General features: G+C 42.1%; 1 protein-coding gene across 1 annotated transcript; it reads left to right on the top strand.

Annotated features, from left to right (window-relative positions):
- Window positions 1-119: 119 nt before the first annotated feature.
- LOC111846390 (BTB/POZ domain-containing protein KCTD5-like) lies at window positions 120-16,910 on the top strand. The gene is made up of 7 exons (XM_023816515.2): window positions 120-605; window positions 5,802-5,910; window positions 6,134-6,225; window positions 7,707-7,802; window positions 9,143-9,244; window positions 12,002-12,127; window positions 13,445-16,910. The coding sequence occupies exons 1-7, from the start codon at window positions 402-404 to the stop codon at window positions 13,472-13,474; spliced, it is 759 nt and encodes a 252-aa protein (XP_023672283.2). The 5' UTR covers window positions 120-401; the 3' UTR covers window positions 13,475-16,910.
- The last annotated feature ends 2,647 nt before the right edge of the window (window positions 16,911-19,557 follow it).

Raw genomic sequence — 19,557 nt, forward strand, 5'->3', positions numbered from 1 at the left:
TTTTTTATCCCTTCGTGCCTATCAAACGGTATACATGAATAAACCCGGAGCACAGCGAAGGAAGGACTTGGATGAAGACCGTGGTTATAGACAGTTCTGGTTATACCTTTATATAGTTAAAACGCTATTTAAAGCATTTTAAATGAAACATACTTGCTTGTATGGCACCATTAAAAAGAACATGTTATTAGTACATGAAGAAATTATGCGTGGATTTCTCTAATATATATAATTTATTTGTAATTAAATGTCCAGTTTAGCGTTTGGTCTTAGTGTCTGAACACCGCCGAACCCCAGCAAAGGAGTGGCGTTTCTTGGGGGAGGTAACCAAATTAGGCAGTACGAGCGGCGGAACTCTTCCTGCCTGGCGAGCAGTTCCTGCAGCGCTCGGAGCAGCGGGGATGGCGGAGAGCAGGTCTGATCTGAGCTGTGCCGTCAGCTGCGGGGGAGACGCAAAGCACGCTCCGGACGCCGGAGCTTCCAAGTGGGTCAGACTCAACGTCGGCGGCACGCATTTTCTGACCACGAGGCAAACCCTGTGCAGAGACCCGAAATCTTTTTTATACCGACTGTGCCAGGCCGACCCCGACCTTGACTCTGATAAGGTATTGGATCCAAGGCTCGCGCGTTCGGGTCCCGACCTATGGTAGAAATAACTGCTGCATGAATTCACTTAATGTCAAATGATAAAATGCATTTTCAATATTTTGGAAATCACTGCAGTATTTTAATGTAATGCGATTTCCGATTTTAATGCGAGAATGCATTGAAATGTTTGTTTTGCCATTTGCTGAAAATATAACCAATATAAAACGTCTAAGAAAAGTTATATTGCTGCTTTGGTGAAATCGTAATAACCCATGCAATGGCGTATGGTTTTAATTTGTAACATTAATTGTGTATGATTTGATTCATGATTCTTATATTGACGCACTACACTTTACTGTGGCGAACGATATATAAATTGTTTAGTTAAGTTTAATTAGTTAAGAAAGTTCGACGGATTTAAAATGAGACTCACTTTTCCATAATCATGCAAACAGATGCAAGGATGCGCCGCATGTTGTTTTGTTTTTGTCCAAGTCTTGGAGTGCATCATCACGGTAGTTTTATGGGCTGATGCATCGTGCATTAATGCATTAGTGCATCTTCTGCAGTGTATTTCCTGTTTCTTCTTGGTGACTGAATACTGCCTTTTCCATGTATACTAGATGTTTTTCTGTATTTGCGTTGATGGCGATTCAACCAACGGGTTTCCAATTACAGCTTGCATTCTCTCTAGAGGTGAATTATTTCGTGTGCATGTGTGTGTTTGCGTGATCCGATATATTCAGGGGTTTTGAGTAATCGTAGAAGTGACCGGTATAACTAGCAAAGTGGAGTCTAATTCCTTCTGCAGAAGTAGAAGTTCACTAGAACTTATTTCCCCAGAATTCAACAGAAAGCGCAAAAATGGCTCTCCAGAAAACTTCGGAAATGTGAACGTCCATTCCCTTTATTTCTGAGATGTACTGTATTTACTTTTTAATGATTGGTGCAGTACAGAAACGATGGAGTAGTTTCTCTACTGAATTCATGAAATTTTTGTCTGGTATTGCACAGCACATTGAATACTGTATTCCCATTCCCATCAGGGAGTTCCACTTTAAGTGAGACGGTTCTGTGATTGTGTGTGTTTCTCAGTGTGTGTACGCCCTGTTATGGGCCCTCACCCATTAATGACACCTCGTAACCTATGCTGCTTGGGATTGGCTTCTGTCTATCACAGCCACACCTTGAAAGTAATGATGAAAATACTGGTTCAGTGTCAGATGGAACCAGCTGTCCTGTTCTGGGAAGGATCCCAGTTTTCTGTTATTCCAGCAGGCAAACCACCTGCAATTCAGACTAGGTAATCCATCTGAAGCTAAGCAGGTTTGGGCCTGGCCAGTACTTTGATAGGAGATCAACTAGGAAAGTGGGTTGCTGTTGGAAGAGGTGTTGGTGTGGTCAACAGGTTAGTCTTTCCTGTGGTCTGTGTGGGTCCCAATGCCCAAGTGCAGTGATGGGGACTCTGTGGCCAACAGGGTAGTCTATCCTGTGGTCTGTGTGGGTCCCAATGCCCCAGTGCAAAATAGTGTGTAAAAATGGTGCCGTTCTTCGGATGAAATGTAAAACCGAGGTCCTGACTGTATGAGGTCATAAAAAATCCCTGGGCATCTTTCAAAAGAGTAGGGGTGGTAGCCCAATGTCCTGGTTAAAATTGCCCACTGTGGCCCTATTAAATTTGGCCTCCTAGAACCCCCACTGGTTTTAGACAGCGATATAAAAAATCCTTTATCCCTTTATCTATTCATGTACTCAACTTAAGAGAACAGGAGGGATAGCCCTTGTCTGTCTTAGTGACCTCTCTGTTGAGATATTTATTTACTTATTATTTACTGGATAATTTTACAATAATTTATTTTTTTAATTCTCTTATTCTGGTAGAAGTTTTCGTGTTTCGTCTGTGTTGAATGTTGTGTGTTTTATGGGATGTATTCCTGCTGCACAACAATTGCCCTCTTAGGACAAAGAATAAAGCGAAGTGAACTGCTAATCATCCCCTGCATCTAACTGGTGAATTCTCTCCTGCCCCTTCACCACCTTAGCTACTGTGCGGTGAGCGTCCTGGTGCACAACGGCTGCTGCCATATCAACCAGGTGGGGGCTACACAGGGGTGGTGGTCGAATTGGCTCCCCATTGATTCTGTAAAGTGCGTTGGGTGTTTGAAAAGTGCTATATTCCTCACGCGCGCATTTTTCCGGCAAAATGCTATGGTGCAGTTGCTGAGATGTCCTTGGATTTCAAGATTCTAAGTGTTAATTGTCACATACACAATTATACTAAGAAAGTGAGTACAATGTGCAGTGAGATGCATGGCTGTCTAGATGCAAACTGTGGAAAACAGGGCCGTGTTTAATAGACGCGACGGAGATAAGACATAACGTATTGCAAACAGAAATTAAATAATAATCATGAAATGTCTAAGGTTTGCAGGATTGCCAGTAAGGAGATGCACCTCACGGGCCTTGTGGGTTAAGTAGGCTGTTGAGAACATTGTTGTGCGGGTCCTACACTCTATCTTCATTTAGGATCTGGATTGCCTGGGGACAGAAGCTCTTCTACAGCTGCTCTCAGCTGGCCTTCAGTCAGCTGTCGCGTTTGCCCGGCCTCAGCACAGAGGAGACATCATTTCTGGGGTGGCCAGCATCCTTACTAGTCTATGCGGCCCTGGACTTGCATCGTCTAATGTAAATGTTCTGGAGGTTGGGAAGTGCAGGTCCGATTGTGCGTCTGGCTGACTGTATAACCCTCTTCAGAACCTCTTGGTACCTGCCGTGTGCTGTTCTTGAGCCAGGCGCTGATGCTCCCTGTCAGGATGCTCTCGACAGTGTCACTGAAGTTCTTCAGCACTGGGCAGTGACAGCCTGAAGCTCCTGAGATGTCTAAGGTGGTACAGGCGTCGGTGAGCCTTCCTCACTAAGGAGTCAGTGTGCAGAGACCAAGTCAGGACTTTGGTAATATGAACACTGAGGTACCTGAAGCTGCCTTCCCTGTCCACAAAAGCAGCATCATAATGACATGGTGTTAGTCCCTTTGCTGTTTCCTCCTGAAGCCACAATCATTTCCTTTGTCTTGCTGACACTGAGGAGGAGACTGTTGTCCTGGCACCAAAGTGACAGCTTCTTCAGCTCCTGCAGGCCGGCCTGCTTTTTAGCATTGCGGATCTGGTCTACCTGCAAACTTGACAGTGACATTGGGGCCGAACGTGGCCCTGCAGTCGTAGGTGTACAGGGGGTACAGCAGGGCTCAGCACACAGCCCTGGGGGCGGCCACACTGAGGGCGAGGCTCGACGAGGTGTTGGGGTCTGTTCCTCAGTCTGATGCTATCAACTGTCACTATTACCCTTAATTTAATATGTAGTTCAGGCAATGAAGAGAGAGGACAATGGAGATTAGAGGACAAATTGTTCTCGTACGATATATTTGCACAATATACTGAAGTTATGTGTGATTTAAAATGTGATGTATCATTTGTACTTGAATGAGGATGAAAACAGTGGATTTGCCCCTCTAGTTCACTGCACCTCACTAAGACCTCATCCTTAATGTAATTTAAATTCCCATTTACTGGTGTCAGTGTTATGTTCCCTAAGAAACACTATTGTAGCGTTCACCAAAACATGCCCTGTCTCCTGGGATGGGGAGCAGTTGTTTTTCAAAGCTATGAGTGTAAAATCTCTTTAAAAAGCAGGCAGTGTCAGTGCATTTGCATGTGCTTTGTGAATCGGGAAACCACATGCACCTCACTGGGGGGGGGGGGGGTGCTTTTGCATTTTTCTTTCCAGCACAGCTGTTGCAGTGCCTTCTTATGACTATGGCTCACATATGCCTATTTTTAATTTATTTATTTTCAGTTGGACGTGTTGGATGTAATAGTATTGTAGAATTGTATAGACTAGGCAGAGAAATGGAGCCCCCCCCCCCCACACACACACAGTTACACACAAAGTTAGCACATTTTGGGTTAGTAGATCCTAAAATGCCATCTGTTCTGACCCATCTCACTCTCGTCATTATTACTCAAAATCCACATGAAATAAATGCAGCTTTATTTAGTTTTCATGTATCCCATCATACTTTGCTTTAAGACATACAAACATGTACAGGTGAGAACAAGCCTGGGTAAGGGAGGAGGGTCCGCCCGTTCCTGGAGAATCAGTCGAGGTGACAGTGGCGATGTCACTATTCTGTCAACTTTTCGATTTAAACTGGCGACCTTCTGATCACAGACACAGAGGCATATCCCACTCATTTATGTTACAACCCATAATGCCAGTGCTCTGTCCAACTTCCTGGGTGCTGGGTGACCCACATTACGTATCAGATAGAAAATATTTAGATTGTTTTTTTTTTATTTTTTGATTTGGCCAAATGGCTTTGTAAGGAATCACTAAGCTCCCACATATATGCTTTGCCTCATTTATCTCTGCATACCTGCTTTGCGTTATTCAGGATCTTCCCCTGCCTCTTCCCACGGGTTATATTTTCCACATTTCGTACTCAGCAAATTGCTTTTGCGGCCCGCAGATGAGTTACAGGCATCGCCTGCCGGTGATCTGATCTCTTCGTGGGGGTCAGCTGTTGTTCCGGGGGCTGGCTGGGGGCATAAGAGCTGCCCCTCAGATTGGACCTTTGGCGCCTCTTGATCTTAGGCTGAGTGTCTTTGTGTTTTGACTTGTAGGGCTGAGCGGAATGGAAACACATACAGTCACACACAGAAACAAGCACATCCCCCAAGCAGGAGAGCTGCTACTCTGTTTAACAGAGTACAGGAAGTACACTGCTGTCATAGTGGAACCTCTGTGTCCCATTGGGAATGGGATATTATTACCGCCGTGAATGTAATTCAGCTGCTTCCATGCCACTACTTTACTGGAGCTGAGACTAGGTGGATACAGTGTAACATATCTGATGATGATGAAGAGCTGGTTTTTGTTCTTGTATTTCATCTCTGCATTTATTTATTTATTTATTTTAAATTCACTAAGAAATTGAAGTCCAGCTTCTCTGATGTTTCACACTGACATGGCCTGCCTCCCACTGGGGGATGCTGTATTCCTAATTCGGTCAGTGCCTCGGTTTCCCGGCATTTTTGCAGTTAATGAAGTTGGCTTCAGAAAGTGTGCCACTCCTTTTGGTGTCAGTGAGTCTCTCATCGCGTTATTGCTGCAGTAACCTTAAGCGCTGACGTCCGCCTCTTCTTGGCTGCTCGTAGGATGAAACCGGCGCCTATCTCATAGACCGAGACCCGGCCTTCTTTGGTCCACTGCTGAACTACTTGAGACACGGCAAACTGGTCCTCAACAAGGACCTCGCAGAGGAAGGTGTGGTCTCATACAGTGCCGTCTTTCTAAACTGCTCAAGTGAAACTACACGAAAATCTCTGCAGATTCTTGGGTCATTTGTCTTCTACACAATGCGTTTAGCTTTCCATGTCTGATTATTTATTGATATAATACATCTTATATTCAAACTCATGTGCATCTCTTAATGAAATACGCTGCTACGCCTTGCTTTTTTATCCAGTGGCTTCTCTCTGTACCCAAGGTGCACTGGAGGAGGCTGAATTCTACAATATCACTGCATTAATAAAGCTCATCAAAGACAGGATCAGGGAGAGGGACACCCGACACCTGCAGGTAGGCTGACCCGATGCCAGGCGTTACGTCACATGCATGTCAGACGTGCTGCTTCCTCATTCAGCGTTTTCAGCATTCCGGAAGAGCACATATCAGACCTCAGCTGATATTCGAAGCCGGAGCCCCTGCGTTTGCTCTGCTGTATCTTCCCACCAGGTGCCAGATGGATACATGCGCATTTCTGAGTCTGAGAGGCCATTTTCCATTTGAAACACACCTGTGGTATCCATCATGCAGGAGACAGGGATGCATTTTTTTCTAAGCTGCTGCAGAATATATTTCCCAGAAAGTCCCCACTGATATTCCGGAAAAAATGACAGCGATAAAAGCAGGGTTACCATTCTATCACACTGTAAGCTCTTATTTAGCACTAAGCTTCATAGCCCATCATGATATTCTTAGGTGGCTTTTGAGAGCTACTAGACTTATTGTCATGTCACAATTTGCACAGAATAAACAGTGAAGTTCCTACAGTATGTAGCAGCAATGTGCAGAGTAACCTATATAAGATTGTTTCTTCCATCTGAATGTCGGCTCCTTGTTTCACCGGCGAGGCCCATTCTTGCACATGGCATTTGTTGGTACCATATTCTAATCTGTTTTTCAAATTCTATGTATGTATACTGCAGCACATTCATGGGACGCCTTCGTCTTCCCTTAGGGTTAAACCATCATGCCACACCCATGTAGGCCTGTCACCTCTGTCAGCTGCCAGACTAGCTTTGCATTTCTATATTAAACCATCCCTGATCTGAACAATATCTTCTGTTGCTCAAGTTGACCCTGACAGCAGACAAAGTTACTCAGTCCGGAATCTCCACAAGAATGTGCTCATCTGCATGTCTGTTATTATCCATCCATCCATTTTCCAAACCTCTTAACCTACTGGGTCGCGGGGTGTCCGGAGTCTATCCCACAACATGTCTATTATTATTATTATTATTATTATTATTATTATTACTACTACTACTACTACTACTACTACTACTACTACTACATTACATTGTATTTATATATCCCGAGCAACATACTTTTTGTTTATTTATTTCTTTATGTATTTTTTGAGTAAGCGGGTTAGACGGTGCTTGGATCAGTTTGGGGTTAAGGGCCTCGCTCAGGGGCCCGATGGTGACGTCATTCTGCTACCAGCGAGCAGCTCATAGTTGTGAGGGAGGCACAGCAATGGGGCACCAAGGATCAGGGACTAGGAGTAGGAGCAGAAAATGATGCGAAACAGAGTTGGGATTTTCCCCTGAGAGACGCCGATGTTTTTATGGATAACTGACATTATAGTACGCGGGTTCTGTTTAGTTGTTTAACTGACCTTGATTTATGCCCACTAAGGTTTAGTTGTACTAAACTTGACTAAAGATGCATCACTGACGTAAACCTGATGTAGACTGGGTACATTTTCATCTTCCGCACCTGTGGTTTTGTTGTGGGTGCATATTGTATATCTGAAGACTCACCTTGTCTTCCAGGTATCCATGAAGCATGTGTATAGGGTTCTTCAGTGCCAAGAAGAGGAACTAACCCAGATGGTCTCCACTATGTCTGATGGTTGGAAGTTTGAGCAGGTATCAGTAGAAAAGCACACGCAAGATTCATGTCTAGTATCAATGACTCAACTGTGCCTGTAGTACAAATCTGTTATAAATTGTATGGAAGTTTTATGAATTTGAAGTGAACTATGCTGTAAATGCTTAGCATTTCTATTGAAATACTTTGCTTTAGAATGATACTCTACATATCGCAAGTGTCAGGACATAAATTTGAGTTTTCATAGTATGCGAAACAGACCTTACTCATGCACATTCAAAAGAGGACCTGTAGCCAACAATCACTCTTCTCAGATGATATCAGGATCGTATTTATTTTTAGAATGAACAGTATTTATTTGGATTTTCTTTTTCATCGGATGGATTTTCGTCTTTTTCATCAATGTGTGCAGTAGAGTAAGGGTATATGGGTTTATAAGGGTATATGTATATATAAGGGTATATGGATATGTAAGGCTATAGGGGTATGTATGGGTATATGGATTTGTAAGTGTATATGGATATGTAAGGGTGTATGTAAGGTTGTAGGGGTATATAAGGGTATATGGGTATATAAGGGTGTAGGGGTATGTAAGGGTATATGGGTATATAAGGGTGTAGGGGTATGTAAGGGTATATGGGTATATAAGGGTGTAGGGATATGTAAGGGTATATGGGTATAAGGGTGTAGGGGTATGTAAGGGTATATGGGTATATAAGGGTGTAGGGGTATATAAGGGTATATGGGTATATAAGGGTATAGGGTTATGTAAGGGCATATGCAATTTGGCTTCAGCTGCAATCACAGTAATTAATTCTGCAGCCTTTATAAAGATTGTTCTGACAAACCAGCAACAATATCTGTCCCTGTGGTGCCATTCTTTCTGTCCTTGAGAAAAATATTTTAACACAACACAAGCCCACAATACACTGTTTATTATAATTTCTCCAAGCAACATTGCTGTTACTCTTTGTTGTAAGGATTATATAATCATGCATTATATATTAGTGTATAGCTTCCATGTTTCAATTCAGTCTTTTCATATGTATCATATTTTCATAAGTTATTTATAAAATATTTAGATTCCTGTTTCAACAATAATGTTGAAGTACATTAGTTTCATTAGTGCAGGTTTGTTGCGAGACCAATAGTTTTGTAATAAAATTTCAGTTAGATGCAAAACATGGTAATAGGCATTTGTGTAACTAGTGAAGTGTCTGCCTTTGTTAACCTTGCATGCTACATTGATTGGCACCATAGTATAAAGTGTATTTCATCTTCAGTGAAATGCTTTGAAAAGCTGGCATTTTTCATGAAAACCCACCAGTACATCCAGCTGTAAAATGACTCCCTTTTAACCTCTTAATGGTTGTTGCAGCTTGTCAGTTTAGGCTCCTCGTATGGCTACGGACGGGATCACCAGTCTGAGTTTCTGCTGATTGTATCCAGAGAGGTGAAGGCTGCGGAGACCGGCTTTCCGGTGAGTCTGGCAAGGTGTCCCCTCCCACTCCCTCTGTCATGGCCCAGCTCCTCAGCCTCTCATTTTTCAGCCCTGCATCCCTTAGTCTCACTTCCCTCAGCCTTGCATCCCACAGCTCCACATCCCTCAGCCCCTCATCCCATAGCTCCGCATCCCTCAGCCCCGCATCCCTCAGCCCCGCATCCCTCAGCCCCACATCCCTCAGCCCCACATCCCTCAGCCCCACATCCCTCAGCTCCGCATCCCCTCAGCTCCGCATCCCCTCAGCTCCGCATCCCCTCAGCTCCGCATTCCTCAGCCCGCATCCCTCAGCCCCGCATTGCTCAGCCCGCATCCCTCAGCCCCGCATCGCTCAGCCCCGCATCGCTCAGCCCCACATCCCTCAGCCCCACATCCCTCAGCTCCGCATCCCTCAGCCCCGCATCCCTCAGCGCTGCATCCCCTCAGCTCTGCATCCCCTCAGCTCTGCATCCCCTCAGCTCCGCATCCCCTCAGCCCCGCATCCCCTCAGCCCCGCATCCCCCAGCCCCGCATCCCTCAGCCCCGCATCTCTCAGCCCCGCATCCCCTCAGCCCCGCATCCCCTCAGCTCTGCATCCCCTCAGCTCTGCATCCCTCAGCTCCGCATCCCTCAGCCCCGCATCCCTCAGCTCTGCATCCCCTCAGCTCTGCATCCCCTCAGCTCTGCATCCCCTCAGCTCCACATCCCTCAGCCCCACATTCCTCAGCTCTTCCTCCCTCAGCCTCGCATCCATCAGTCTCTCTGACAGGCCCCTCTTTCCTTTCACAGAATTACATTTATCAAATTGATTTGTGCACCATACTTCTAAAGACTGATAATTCCAATACCCAGTTTGGCTATTTCACTTTTTAACTGGTGATAACTTTCGTAGAAAGAAACTTTATATACTGTATGTGGCCTCAGAATCTATGTAAGAATAATGATTAATCACTAAGTCACAGTTTTTCTGTTTAGTAAAGTATTTTTGTTCAATTCGAGATTTAAGATTTATTTTCTCATTGTCTTCCACTGCTCCATCCACTAATCCATCCATTTTTAAATAACCACTTGTCCAGTGTGGTTTTCAATGATTCTTAAAATTTCTCAAATTTACAAGACAGAAACACAATCAGCTGTCGCCTCTTCATTCTGACCAGGCGCGTCTGAAGGAAAGGAATGACCAAGAACAGGAGGAGCAGTTTCAGGTTCCCAGCTTAGAGTGGTGTGATTGGGCATGAGTGAAGGATCCAGTGATGTGCAGAAGATAAACTGGACTGGTGTATAACAAGGACACAGTGGTGTGGCTTCTTATTAGGAGATGCAGTGCAGGATGCACAGGAAAAAGCATAGAAACAGAACATCCTCAGCATTGACAGGCCATGAATTCTGCTACCCCATGCAGATTGCCTTAGTCTATGGAACAGAGTGAATGCAGGAGAGTAACTGGTGTCACTGTACTGCCAGCTGCTTTATCCACTTTTCTCTGCTTTCATCCAGCCTGTCACTGGCGGTCCTGTGGCAGTAATAGAGTATTTGATGAAATCTAACTTACCATGCTTATTACGATCATGCTGTTGAATACACATTGTGAATACAGTTCATCTCCTAGGATTAAATCAGTGCTTTGTTATTTCTGGATCAAAGATTAAAATAAGATCTTTAATGTCATGATCATATTGCAAGCATGAAGTGACTTTGTAAAATACGCCAGTGTCCAACAAGATTTTTTTTCTTCTTAGTCATTTGCATAACATTTACATTTATTTATCTGATTCTTTTGGCCAAAGTTGCGTACAAGTCGGGTAAACAGCACATTTCAAATATATTGCGTAAGTGCATCTATGATGAGCTTCCAGTGAATGCCCAGGTACTGGTGTAAGCAGCATCGGAGCAGGAGCGACACGATAAACAAAGCAAGGTCCTAATAAGACAACTATTTAAATCAGCAGAAAGTGCAGCACTGAGAACATTCAGGTAACAAGAGTGAGGCAGGTATGTTTAGCGATGTGCGGCAGGTATGTTTAGCGATGTGCGGCAGGTATGTTTAGCGATGTGCGGCATCTAGTAACGTCAGCAGGAAGCACAGCATTCTGGGAACGTGGCCTGGTGGATTAATCCAATATTTTCACTTTTATGCATTTGGTCGTACATGAACCCATTCATTTTCAAATTTCATTGGTGAACATGCGCTGCTGATGTATCGCATGTGTTTATGTCCTGCCAGCCCTTTTAGAAATACTCAAAAGAAACTAATAGCAGAGCCTTAGCTAGTGGTTTAGCAATGGTGGGCTAGGACTGCACAACTGGAACTTAGCAAGGACAAATAGGTCTGAGGAAAATATGCGTTGTCTGGAGGCCCACTGAGCTGTAATTAGCGGTCTCCCTCGGCAACCGGGCGGGGCGCCCCTGCAGCCATGCGTGTGTGAACAAGCCCGTCGAAGCAGCCTGCTCCGGCCTGCTGCGTCTGCGGAGCTCTGCGCATGCCGTGAGGAGGCTCAGCCCGTACGCATGCGCTCGCTCACACACCCTTCACAGGGTGTTCGCGATGTTAGAAGAAGCTTGAGGAAAGTAGCAAAAGGTGCCTTTCTCATGTTTGCTGAAGTGAATGTAGTGCAGGGAAGATCACTATCGAAAGCAAAATGTCACCTTGGTTGCGGTTGGTTAAGTATTTGCACAAATGCAAAATGTCTCCTGCTATAAACAATACATTTCTGATCTCTGAAAAGTCATGCTGTGTCTGTCAATGTCTTTTCACAGGTGGTAAATATTGGTTCTTCTTATAACTATGGAAATGAAGAGCAGTCTGAGTTCTTGTGTGTGGTCTCCAAGGAGCTGAATAACCAGTCATCTGTTACAAACAGTGAGCCAACTGGAAAGGCCAAGGTGAGATGTACTGTAGAAATCTAGTTTACTCCTAGAATTGATTACACTCAAGCATTATAGTGAAATCTTCTCTATCCAGTTTTACGTGTTCACTGCAAATCTATTAAACAACAGATGACAAACATAGAACTATAGACCTAGACTGCAAATACTCCTGTCACCTTCACAATGACTTTGTCATTTGACACCGTTGCTGTCATTTCTGTTAGGCAGCACATCAGGGAGTCCGATTCAGCAACTCTGGTAGTACACTATCATACTAAAAGGTCCAAATAAATAACAGCTGCATATATGGATATTAAAATACACATATTTCTTGAAATAATTACTACACATTACTGAAAAGCCTATTTGCTTTATATACAAGATATTTAGAACTACTTCAAACAAGCAGTATTTTTTGCATTACAAAACTATGCAAAACAAATGACATGTCAGCCCACTCAAATTTTGTTTTTCAATGGAAAATGCAGGAGGTACCTGCAGCAGGTGCCTGTCCTCAGTCTTTATTGTGCCAACGTCCAGTAATGCACAGTGTCACTTCTGTTGTTAAAGGAAGAGATTTTTCTCAAGCCACTTAAAATGTTTTCGCTGTCCAATGAAAAATAGGAGCATGAAAAAACGCATTTTCTGAGAACCTGCTAACCTTTAAAACAACGTAATGAGACATCCTTAGCGCCACAGATACAAACCTGCCTTTACACAGCTGTCAGCCAACAGTTTAATGTTTTAAAGGGACGGGTGGGGTTTTGTCAGCAATGCAAATAAACCACTATCAATAAGATACAAACTAATACCCATCATGAATACATACATAAATACTAAACATACTAAATACTAAAATATATACTGTGTGTATATACACTAAAAGCTTCATAAAGCCTCTTTGGTCAATTAGATGTCAGTAGAGGGGAAAGTGGGGGCTTTTCCATTTATAGTAAAGTGTCATAAAGTGGATATACTGTACAAGGTTTTCACCAGAGAGTGAATACACAACAGCATAATCACTCCTGTCAACTGACTGCTTGCTGGCTGAATCCAGGGTCAGCCATTTGTGTTTTTGTCCTTCTGGTGCACATCTCCACTGGTTCCAGTGCTGCTTCTGTACAGCAGCAACAGACGTAAGTGTTTTATTGACTGGATGGAGAGATGTGCACTTTGAGAGCATAATGCAGGATGAGTCCTTTCTCTAACTCTCATCTACTGCAGGCTCATAGCAACAAGGAAATTGCTAGCAGTTGTTGGGTGTCTACCCATAACCAATCAGCAGAATGTGTCGATAATATATCTATATGTGTCCCTGTTTTCCTGTTACAGATTCTACAAGAACGTGGATCACGAATGTGAAGAGGCAGTATGCACAACCTCAAAATGTTCTGTTTATAAAAATACCAGCCTTATGGCCTTTGACAGCGAGCACTTAGTAAGGAAGATCCCCATTCCTTTACATTGTGGATTGAATACGAAAACATATTTGGTGACTTAATATTTATTCTTATATAGGTCAATTCTTTTCTATTTCAAAACTGGAAATATTTATGTCCTTCAAAGTCAATAATGAACTCAGGGCGTCGAGTAATTGTATTTAATTCATAATTATAAGGGTCAGGTCATCAAAATATATATTGTATTCGTTTTAGGCAAAACATATTTCTGAGAAGTATGGATTTATGCAATTAATTTGGATTTATGCAATTTATTAGGAGTAGAGCGAGCCATGGAGAAGGTTCTAGGTGTTGACACATTTTTAAAATGTGCGTCCTTCTGCCTCATCCGTTGTAAGCTGAAAACCTCAACATGCAGCGGGTGAAAAATGCCGATCCTGTCATGATGGCCACACCTCCTGTCGAAAGGGCTGAGACACAGGGCCTCTGGAGAGAGAACACTGGATCATTTTACACATTTTGCTGTCTGTAGTTTACTTGAAATTGGGCAAAAAAAAGAACAATAAATGTCTAAATATTTACAGTGGAATTGGAACGTTTTGCATAAAGTAGGTAACTGCATTAAATCCAGCACCGGCACATTAAGTTTGGGTTAGAATGCATTGCAGCATTCCCGTAATGCAGACTTCCCATAATGCAGCATTCCCGTAATGCAGACTTCCCATAATGCAGCATTCCCGTAATGCAGACTTCCCGTAATGCAGCATTCCCGTAATGCAGACTTCCCGTAATGCAGCATTCCCGTAATGCAGACTGCCCACCTCTCCAGGAAGGACCCCCCAGCTCGGGGCAGATTTTACCCTCACAGCCCAGAATTTTGACGGTATTTTCTGGTAAAACTTGCGGGGGGGGGGGGGGTTATAAAAAGGGGTATTTCCAAGCAAAAAAAACACCAGGGTGTAGCGTGTGATTGTAAGTGCACCCCAGGCCCCAGCCCGGCTGTCCCTCATCCGATTCCCTGAAATTCCCTGAGTTTGCCTAAGGTGGCATGTCTCTATATTGCTTTGGTGGTACATCACTGATTTACAGACTTAAAAGCACACCAGGCATCTGGTGTGCTACAATATTGTTTATATATACAGTGTATATATACAGTGCTGTGCAAAAGTCTTTATCTGGACAGTGAGGGTGTGCAGTGGACCTCTCTGTATTGTGATGTTTCCCTTCATGTTTCCGATATTTGCATTCGCGTAAAAAAATCACACGGGAATTTTTTGGGAGTTTTGCGAAAGCTGCCGATGGCACACAAAAAGTTTAGTAACTCATAAATGCATGAGATACACGTAGCGGTGCTGGTTTGGAGGAAGCCAGGCGTGTTTGTAGCAGCTTCGCACGTCTCGCAGTGATCTCACAATCATCTTGCAGGGATCTCGCAGTGATCTCTCACTGGTCTCTCAGTCTCGTATTTCTTGTATCTTTTTGTGCTACTCGCCATGGGGGCCAAAAAAATTTACGTGGTTTTTCCAGATGGTGGGGGCCCTTGTCTGTAACCCCTGTGGTGTGTGACAGTTAACTGTATTCACTCAGAAAAATGTTAAATATTAGAATAATTACTAATAAGCAACAATAATACAATAAAAAAAGAAAAATATTTTTTTTCTGTTCTCCGAAAAATGACTGATATCTTGCTGGGTGACTAGATGAACACGGCTTCAGCTCCCAAACCTTCTCCTCAGGGGCACCTCAGACGTTCCATGTGCTTGTTAAATTTCATCAATAGCTCACCTAACTAACTTACAGAATTCAATGAGCATTGATTAGCCAAACATTGTATGCTAGCAGCTGAGGCAGCAAATACATGGGTATATTTAATGGTTTTGGCCTGGGTTTGAAATGACTACCACTTACACATAGGATCATAATTTTACAAAAACATACATTGAGCATCATAAGCTAATCATTCCCTGCTGAGACTGCTGCCCCCACGACCCGACCTCGAATAAGCGGAAGATAATGGATGGATGGATGGATAGATAAGCTAATCACTTTCTGCAGCAGACTAAATCTTTTGCACAGTACTATATATCATCAAATTATGTGTGTGTGCATGGGTTGTATAAAAAGTTTACCGGAAATTGACTGTTAGACTTGTTGTGTTGATGTGCTGATTTTCTTACCGACTTCTTCAAAAATAGAAAAATATATGTATAAAATGTTTTTGTTTTGTGTTATTGAACACAGAAATATGTGTAATATATTTCCATTTAAGACACTGCAGTAAAGACACTGAGGATATACAGTACAGTAGAAAGAGGCGTCAAGACATTGCTATGCATTTAGCTTTATTAAACAGTGGTTATTGAAACCTTATTAAACTCTGGCTCAGTTTCCATACAAAGGACTTAATATACTGAGTTAACACACACTGTACATGTTTCATATCTCAGTCCATGCATGAAGAAGAATCTGTAGTCTAATATGTGTTTAACTGACCATTTGTAATAGCATTTTTTTTTTGTTTTTATTGCTTTTAATGGCAACAACCTGAATCTCCATTATCGGGGAGGTTATATTGTAGAGAGGTAAGCACATCTCCCGTGCGTTTTCATGCAAAGCATGGAGTCAGGGCTCTGTGTTGTAGACTTCCAGTCTGCGTAGAGGCTGTTTCTCAGTGCAGTAGCTTTTTGCTGCCATTGTTTACATTGGCCGCACTGTTTTAGTGCCTCCCGGTAATATTCTCGCCTTGAGTTACCATCTTTTGAGTTTCTCCTATATGTATGTTTACAGATCTCTTTTATATGCATAATTTTATAGCCTTTAACACAGCTAAAGGTGGTTAGGCTTGGACCTGTGGCCTTTCTGCAGGGACTTGTTATAATCATGCTGAGGTGTTGAGTCCCAGCTCTCTCGTGACACATAGTACAGACACGCCTTAACCCCCTCCCCCCCACCCCAATTCTTAGTGACCTTGGGTTGATGAGGGTCACGCATTCCTTTGGCACCAGCAGCTGAAGGGTTTGTGACCCCAGGCATCATCTGGCACTGCAATACATTGCTCTCTTTTCCGGTCCTTTCTGTACATCTCGATTCCCTTTGTTCCAAATCAGCCTCTAATGTAGCAACTAATCATGGCAAATTCCAGAAGTTTCTTTGTGTTTCCCCTGCCAGGTGTGCCCACCGATTTGTTCAATCACAGACTAATAATAACAGCATAAATTATTTTGCACACTTTTGTCACTACTGTTAATATATTATCTAACATATATTACATTGTTTTACTTTTTATGTTGTTCTCATAGTCATAGATAAAATGACTGTGGAAACATATATTTGATGGTTATGGTAGGAAAAGCAATCTAAGTTTAAATAAATAAATGATCTCAAAGTTTACATGCAAACTCTTCGTCTCCGAGTCCTTTTTTTTTGCCCGGTGGAGATCTTATAAGTTCCCTTTTATAAGCCACACCTTGAAACAAGTTCTGTCAGAACACAACTGCAATGCTTAATAATACATTCCAGACAAGTTTAGACATGGATTAAAACAAAGGGATAGAGGCCATTTTGGTTATTCAAGTTTTCTGCCAATTGTTGACCGTACATATGAGCATCACTGCTGAAGCAAGTGATTAAAACCAATATCTGTTAGTGTAACATTTCTCTAAGCGCTGTAATTGCTGCAGTATCAAGCACAATCAAGTGCTTCAACAACCACAATGAGCTACAGCTGTGTTGGACAGAGACAGAATCCCGTTACTCAGCTATGTGCCTGGTTTGTGTGATGGCGCCCCCTAGTGTGTGATGTCTTCCTTGAGCCTGAGGAGGCTCAGTTATACAGTAAAGCCATTCTTGTTAATATACACTAGCAGTCAAAAGTTTCACAGGTTTTTGCCACTTTTCCATTTATTTCATAAACTGCAGATTTTTTATTCTTGTTAAGCATGGGAAAGTTGAATGAACAACTATAAATGAAAATATAAGTAAAATAATACAAGTTTCCTTTATAACATGGAAAGACTGTTCTTTAAATGCATTAGTTAACTGCTTCATGCCATGAAACGGAGCAGTATTTACTGTCCCTGGTAGAAAAGGATGCCTAGAATTTTCTCTCCTGTTATAACTGCTAGAGGAGGTTACCAGGACAGCAAGAGGAATCAAAGATATGACATTTTCTTGCAAACAAAGGTACACAAATGTGAACATACTGTAAATTTATTTGTTAGCAAAGAATATTAAGTGTATTTTAAATAAATGTTAAATGAGTAACATGCAAATGTAGAAAATCTTAGTGTGTGCAAAAAACTTTTCACTGGTTGTGTTTGTGTTTTTTTTTTTCTTTAATTCCACATACAACATCAATTAATTTACATTTAAATTTATGTAATTAATTTTCTGTTTCAGAATGTTTTATGCACTTTATATGTAATTTGTTTGCGGCATGTTTACTTGTCTGAGTTCTGTCTGTGCACTTTGTTTTGCACTCTCTATTTGTATGTGTGTACTTTACATACACTGCTGCTGTGTGCACGAGAATCAAAGTAAACACAGACACACACACATGAACTATGGGCAATTTAAAGACAGCATGTAACTGAAAGTCTGTTTTGGAGATTATTACTAAAACATTTTAAAATCATATTTTTAGAACAATACAATTGCTAATGTCTATGTTTAAATCCCAACATTATCCTTCTACATGAATATGCAACAAAACAATGGCGTAACCCACCATATAATATATACACAATTTCAAATATTTATAAGAAATATTACAGGGTCTGTATTACTGACAGTATGGCTCATTTAGCTGTTTTGATGCGCAAACACGTCTCATTGGATGTGTCATTAGAAACCCCATCTGAGCATCCATTCTCTATACCCACTTCTAATGTGCAGGGTTGTGGGGTTATCACATATTATGTAGCTTTATTCTTGTAGGAAACTAAGCATATTTGGTTAATGCCCAACTTCTCAAACACCTAGTTGTTCTAGAGATATTTGTAGAAGTTCGAAGGTGATTTGAATATTTTATAAACAGTTTTTAGAGGAGAGGACTGATGATCTCACCTCCAGAGTTGGGGCTTTGAACCCAGTTCCTGCTCTATGTGTGTGGAATTGGCATCTCCTCCCCATCTCACATGGCTTCCCTGCAGGTGCCCTGTTCTCCACCTACAATCCAAAGATCTGCACCCTGCCCTATGATCCGTGGTTTTAAGGATGGGCTCCGGACCCTCCAGGACTCTGTACTGGACAAGAGGCTGGAAGCTGGATGCATATTTTGTTTATATTAATAGCACACAAATTATAGAGGTTCCTTGAACAAATTGAAAAAGAAGTTAAAAGTTCAGTTGAGACCAAATGAAATGAAGCTGTTTTTTTTTGGGTTGGAATTGTGTCCACTAGAATTATTACTGAAGGCTGCTGCATAGGCATCCAGATGTAGTTTTCTTTGTGAATAGTCTTCTGTGTATTCCTTCAATCCCCCCTCAAAACTAGAACTTCTTTTTAATCTCAAGAATCTTCCATGTGTATTTCCTTCTTCAATTACTTTACAAATGGCATTATAATCATTGCATTTTCTGGGAGCATTCTGGAATTTGTGATTCCATATTTACATATTTTGACTCATTATTTTAACTTCTTTGATATTTCCACGGTGTCTTCTGTTATTTACTTTGATATCTTTGGATCTTTCGCTGGACCAATCTTTTTCAAACCTTGTATAACGTCTTTGAATTTCATCTATAGTTCTTCAGGTTCTCTATTTTTTCAGGATCTCATATCAGTTACTGATATTTTCCTTGAGGGTGATGGGTTTGTCCTCTAGGATATTTCTTGGAAGTTGAATGCCTATTTTGCTTTGGCTTCTTTTGAAGCTTGCAAATAAGCAGTTTGTGATCTGAACTGCGAGATGTTTTTACTATTCAAACTCAGCTCTTCCATTGTTTGAAGCTGACATCATAATCTGCTTCATTTCTGTGAACTGTATGTGGTGATGTCCGGGGGTAAAGAGGATGCTTTGATTGCTTGAAGAATGAATTGGCACTG

The sequence above is a fragment of the Paramormyrops kingsleyae genome, chromosome 22 (genome assembly GCF_048594095.1).
Source record: "Paramormyrops kingsleyae isolate MSU_618 chromosome 22, PKINGS_0.4, whole genome shotgun sequence".
Taxonomy (NCBI): Eukaryota; Metazoa; Chordata; class Actinopteri; order Osteoglossiformes; family Mormyridae; genus Paramormyrops; species Paramormyrops kingsleyae.